At 45.5% G+C, this 6006-nt stretch overlaps 1 protein-coding gene across 3 annotated transcripts in view; it reads left to right on the plus strand.

The window, feature by feature from the left end:
- The window catches only part of SECISBP2L (SECIS binding protein 2 like), a 64765-nt gene that overhangs the window by 12200 nt on the left and 46559 nt on the right, over positions 1-6006 (plus strand). For all 3 annotated transcript variants that reach the window (XM_006085988.3, XM_006085992.3, XM_006085990.3), the window contains exon 4: positions 1133-1262. In XM_006085988.3, the coding sequence (XP_006086050.1) occupies positions 1133-1262 (130 nt within the window). The remainder of the gene's footprint in view (positions 1-1132; positions 1263-6006) is intronic.

Consider the following 6006-nt stretch of genomic DNA (forward strand, 5'->3'; position numbering starts at 1 on the left):
CAACACAGGAGCTGCTGAGCTGCGGTGACTTGGCAGCTGCGGTTCTCGGGTGATGCACACAGAACCAGAGAGGAAGGAGTCTTATTCCAGGGTGTGTCACCCGAGAACTGCCCTCTCGCAATCTAGAACCCTTTGAGGGATGTCAGCGAGCCGGTTTCGGCCTGATGGCTAGGCCGAGGGATCCCACCGGTGCATGAATCCATGCACCAGGCCTCTAGTCATAAAATAGTTAAAGGGTTATAGTATTTATAAAATAATTCTCTTTTTTATTGTTTTTCATTTTTAATTGGTGATTATTTATATTTGTCGTCAAGTTCCTTCAAAGAGTTTTACATAAACAAAATGCACAAATATTTCCAAATTAGTTTAATTTAGTGATAAAAATCGCATAGTGATACAGTATTTATAGGTGGTTAGTTTGGATCCCATGCTAGGGTGTTGAATGGCTCATGCACTTCAGGATATTTCAGTCTTCAAAAATCAGCAGGAAATATTATGGAAAAGAACATTTGTGGTTCATTAAATCCCTTCAACTTCATTGTTTCTGTCTTGTGAATTTTAGGAGGAATGCCACTTTGTTATTCAGAAGGTTACTTTTCTATTGAAGACTTAGTATCAAAACAAATAAAAAAAATTTTTCTTCTCAGCACTTTTGAACTAATGGGAGGCAGAGTGACTTATTTATTAGATGTATCTTATATCTATATCAAGGAGTTGGTGCTTTGCTAGATCCCATTAGCCAACCTTCATTGAAAAGTCTTTTCTGTCTTTGGCATAGTTTTTACAAATTAAAATACAAACCAGCAGCAGAAGTTGTTTTATTAATTATTGATTGAGAAAATTAAGAATGCAAGTAACAATTAAAATGAATTTATATTTTTATTTATAGTAGTGTTAATGGTTATTTGAAAAATAGTGTTTAAATGTGTCTACAATGCCTATTTAGCCTATTATGATTGGCTGCAGATAATATCATGAAATCCTAACACAGAAGTCCTGTTTCCCCATGAGTTGGGAGCCACTGATTTGGAGCATACATTTAGGTATATTGTATAGTGGATGTGTATTCTATAATGTTTAGTACATTAACTAGAATCTTAATTTTTTTTTTTTTTACTTAAATCATCAACAGCTTTTACAACAGCACATAAAAAGCAAAAGGCCACAGGTGAAAAATGTAGCTACTCAGAAAGAGACAAATGCAGCAGGTCCTGATAATCGATCAAAAATCGTGCTTCTGGTAGATGCTTCACAGCAAACCGGTAAGGCAAGGGTTCTTCTGTACAGTATATGTTACTAATTTTTATCTGTTGTTATGCATTGGCTTAATAATTGTGGATTATACCACTCTTTATGATTCTAGACTTTCACCCATTCATTTATCCTGCCACTTTGTGAAATTCTCTAGAAAGGATGAAACAGTCCATGTCCTTAATGTTCTTTCAACTTGTTTGCTGGCTTATATACAGTTTTGAACAGGGTTTGAGGTTTCCTCATAAAGCAGTGGAGCAGTTCAGAAATCAGAGATGGAATTTTTAAAAAGCTGTAGAAATATGAGGGAGTCATTTTGATAGAAATCATAATTCTACATGTTTTTATAACTAGTTTAAAACCTGTTATAAAACATCCCTAATAGTCTATAATATTTTTCTAGAAAGAATTAGCAAGTTTTTAATTAACATTTTAATACAGATCTAAACCAGACCTGTGAGTTCAAATAAGTAAAAATTTTGGATTAGTAGGATATAATTTTGTCATAAGTTTTTTAGAAGATGGTATAAACATTAAATAAAAAAGCTTTCTCCAGGTAATAGATAAGAATTAATAGTCTTATAATATTCTAGCTATTTTCCTATTTTCATCATACAATTCTACCTACTAGATACAGAGTAGATCAGGGGTGGGCAAACTTTTTGACTCGAGGGCCACAATGGGTTCTTAAACTGGACCAGAGGGCCGGAACAAAAGCATGGATGGAGTGTTTGTGTGAACTAATATAAATTCAAAGTAAACATCATTACATAAAAGGGTACGGTCTTTTTTTTTTTTTTTAGTTTTATTCATTTCAAATGGGCCGGATCCGGCCCGCGGGCCGTAGTTTGCCCACGGCTGGAGTAGATAGATGTCTATCACCTCTCACCCATTCTCATTAACACTAGTAAAAAAATCTTTGTTAATTATCCAAGGCCAAAAATTAGATCTGTTCAAAGGCACATTTGCTTTTTACCCCTCTATAGTCTCCACTCAAATACAGTCTGGTTTAAAATAAATTAGGTGGCGCTACTTTCTTTCATTTGGAATTTCATTTTTCTTTTGAACTCTATTCAATTATCCTTTTACAATTGCTTAGATCCATTAGGAGCAAGAAAGGATCTGAGAATCAGTTAAAAAACAATCTTGCTGACAGTACTTGCTGTGTGGTTTGTAGGGCATAAAACAGTGATATTAACAGACTCTGACAAATGGTTGGGGTGGCTATGGAAAAGAATCACATGTAATATCTTACAAAGTTTTCTATGTTTTGGTTGTTCCTAATCATAGTGAACCATTTATACGTGATTTCAACCCTGGGACTCCTTGAAAAAATCTGTACTTTAGTTTTATCATTGTGACCACAAAATCAGCCTTCTGAAGCATCTGTCCTATCTAATAAAAGACAAAAAGGGTAATTAACCATACCTCTGCTACGCTTCCCATTGGCTAATCAGGGTGATATGCAAATTAACTGCAAACAAAGATGGCGGCCGGCAGCCACGCAGCTGAAGCGAACATGAGGCTTGCTTGCTCCAGTGAGGGAGGAAGCCAAGGTTCCCCGCCTGCCACGGCCCGGCTCTGAGTCCGAAAGCAACAGTGTTTCAATTATAGAAGCTAAACAAACCCCAGATACCTGCTTTCAGCCAGCCGCGGCCTCAGAGCTGGGAGTGCCAGTGATGGCAACAATGTTTCAATTATGGAAGGTAAATAAATCCCAGAATTAAAAAAAAAAGAAAAAAAGGAGAGGCTGGGAGATTCAGTCGCCCGCCAGCCTGAAAACGGCCCTCAGCCCCTCAACCCAGACTGGCCAGGCACCCCAGTGGGGACCCCCACCCTAAAGGGGGAGTGGCCAGCCTGAAAACAGCCATCAGCCCCTCACCCAGGCTGGCCAGGCACCCAAGTGGGACCTCCATCCTGATCTGGGACACCCTTCAAGGCAAACCAGCCAGCCCCCACCCGTGCACCAGGCCTCTATCCTATATAGTAAAAGGGTAATATGCAAACTGACCCTAACAGCAGAAAGACTGGGAATGACTGGTCACTATGACACACACTGACCATCAGGGGGCAGACGCTCAATGCAGGAGCTGCCCTCTGGTGGTCAGTGCGCTCCCACATGGGGGAGCTCTGCTCAGCCACAAGCCAGGCTGATGGCTGCCAGTACAGCGGTGGTGGTGGGAGCCTCTCCTGCCTCATCAGCAGCGCTAAGGATGTCTGACTGCAGCTTAGGTCTGCTCCCCGCTGGCAAATGGACATCCCCCGAGGGCTGCCGGGCTGCCAGAGGGATGTCTGATTGCCATCTTAGGCCCAATCCCCTGGGGAGCGGGCCTAAGCCAGCAGGTGGTCATCCCCCTCGGGGTCCCAGACTGTGAGAGGGTACAGGCCGGCTGCGGGACCCCCCACCCCGAGTGCACAAATTTTTGTGCACCGGGCCTGTAGTATATATATAAAAGGCTAATAAGCTAAGTGTCTGACCATCCGACCGGTCACTATGATGTGCACTGACCACCAGGGGGCAGACACTCAATGCAGGAGCTGCTGAGCTGCAGTGACTTAGCAGTGGTGGTTCTCAGGTGATGCATCCTGAAACCAGAGAGGAGGGAGCCCGATTCCTTGTGGGGCTGCACGATTCCACCTTTGACCGTGGGTTATGTTGTTGCTGGGGCATTGTCGGCCCCGAATCTGGTTTACTGCACACTTGTGTTTGCATTCCACACCCTGTATGATAGCAACTTTGCAGAGTGCCCTCTTGCACTCTGGGAACCCTTGGGGGATGTTGGAGAGCTGGTTTCAGCCCGATCCCTGCAGGCCACACTGAGGGATCCCACCTGCTGGAGAGACCCCACTCACTCTGCAGACACCAGGGAGGGACCACAGGAGGTTGGCTCCAGGGCATGTCCGGCCCATCTCGCCCAGTCCCGCCCCACTGGCCACCTTCTAATTAATTTCCTTTCAATGTGCATGAATCTGTGCACTGGGTCACTAGTAAGAATTAGAAAATGAAAAGGTGAAGGTATAATTTGAGTAGATTATATCTTCTACCTGTATTTTTATTCTTTAGTTTGTTTTCAAATTCTGAGGATTGTGCATTCTGTGTTTTTATTCTTTAGTTTGTTTTTAATTTCTTAGGATTAATTGGTATCATTCAGAGGTGGAATGAAATACTATAGTTTAAAAGAATTTGTAACAGATTTTTACTCTTGAATACAAACTTCTATTTAACTAGAGGCCCAGTGCATGAAATTTGTGCACGGGGGGTGGGGTCCCTCAGATCGGCCTGCACCCTCTCCAGTCTGGGACCACTGGCTCCTAACCACTAGCCTGCCTGCCAACATGATTGCCCCTAACTGCCTCCTAACTACTTCCCTGCTGTCCTGATTGATCCCTAACTGCTCCTCTGCCAGCCTGATCACCCTCTAACTTCTCTCCCCTGCCAGCCTGATCGCCCCTAACCACCTCTGCCTTGGCCCCTGCCGTCGTGGCTTTGTCCAGAAGGACATCCAGAAGATGTCTGGTCTAATTAGCATATTAACCTTTCATTAGTTTAGATAAGAGTTTAGTAAGTTGGGTACGTATAAGATAATATATACAAGTGAATCGCATTTAAGTGTGCCACCAACAAACAAAATTTAAGAAAAGATGCTATCTACACTAATAAAAGAGAAACATGGTAATTGGCGTACAACCGCAACCCTTCCCATTGGCTAATCAGCGTATCCTTATGCAAATTAACTGTCAGCCAAGATGGCGGCCGGCAGCCAGGCAGCTGGAAGCGAACATGAGGCTTGCTTGCTCCCGTGACTGCAGACTCCAAGTTCCCTGCCTGACTTGCCGGCCTCTGAGCTGGCAGTTTGAAACATTCTAACAAATATAGAAGGCCCGGATCTCAGAGCTGGAGTTATACATTGTTTCGATTATAGAACCTAGCAGCGGAAGCCTCAGAGCTAGAGCCAGAGCTAAAGCTGGCCCAGAATAAAATAAAATAAAAAAAGAGAAAAAAAAGGAGCGGTTGGGAGCTTTAGTCAACAACCACCAGCCTGAAAGCAGCCCTCAGCCCCTCACCCAGACTGGCCAGGCACCCCAGTGGGGACCCCCCACCCTGAAGGGTGTGTGACCAGCTGCAAACAGCCATCATCCCCTCATCCACGCTGGCCAGGCACCCCAGTGGGGACCCCCACCCTGATCCAGGACACCCTTCAGGACAAACCAGCCGGCCCCCAGGCCTCTATCCTATATAGTAAAAGGGTAATATGCCTCCCAGCACCGGGATCAGCGGAGCCGCGAGGCCTCCTGGCACGGGATCAGCGAGCGTGACAGGGGGCAGCGCCCAAACCCCCTGATCCCCTGCGGCTGTGTGTGTGACAGGGGGCGGGGCCACAACCTCCCTATCCCCCTGCTCTGTTCGTGACAGGGGAAGGCGCCCCAACCCCCTGATCAGCCCTGCTCTGTGCCTGATAGGGGGGAGCTCCCCAATCCCCTGATCGCCCTGCGGCTCTGTGTGTGACAGGGGAAGGCGCCCCAACCCCCTGATCGGCCCTGCTCTGTGTGTGACAGGGGAAGGCGCCCCAAACCCCCCCCCCCCCCCAGGCCCTGCTCTGTGTGTGACAGGGTAGAGCCATAACCTCCCCATCGGCCCTGCCCTGAGTGTGACAGTGGCTGTGCCCCAACCCCTGATCGGCCCTGCTCTGTGGGTGATAGAGAGGCGGCGCCCCAACCCCCTGATCTGACCTGCTCTGTGTATGACAGGGGAAG

Source organism: Myotis lucifugus, unplaced genomic scaffold, assembly GCF_000147115.1.
Source record: "Myotis lucifugus unplaced genomic scaffold, Myoluc2.0 scaffold_23, whole genome shotgun sequence".
NCBI lineage: Eukaryota > Metazoa > Chordata > Mammalia > Chiroptera > Vespertilionidae > Myotis > Myotis lucifugus.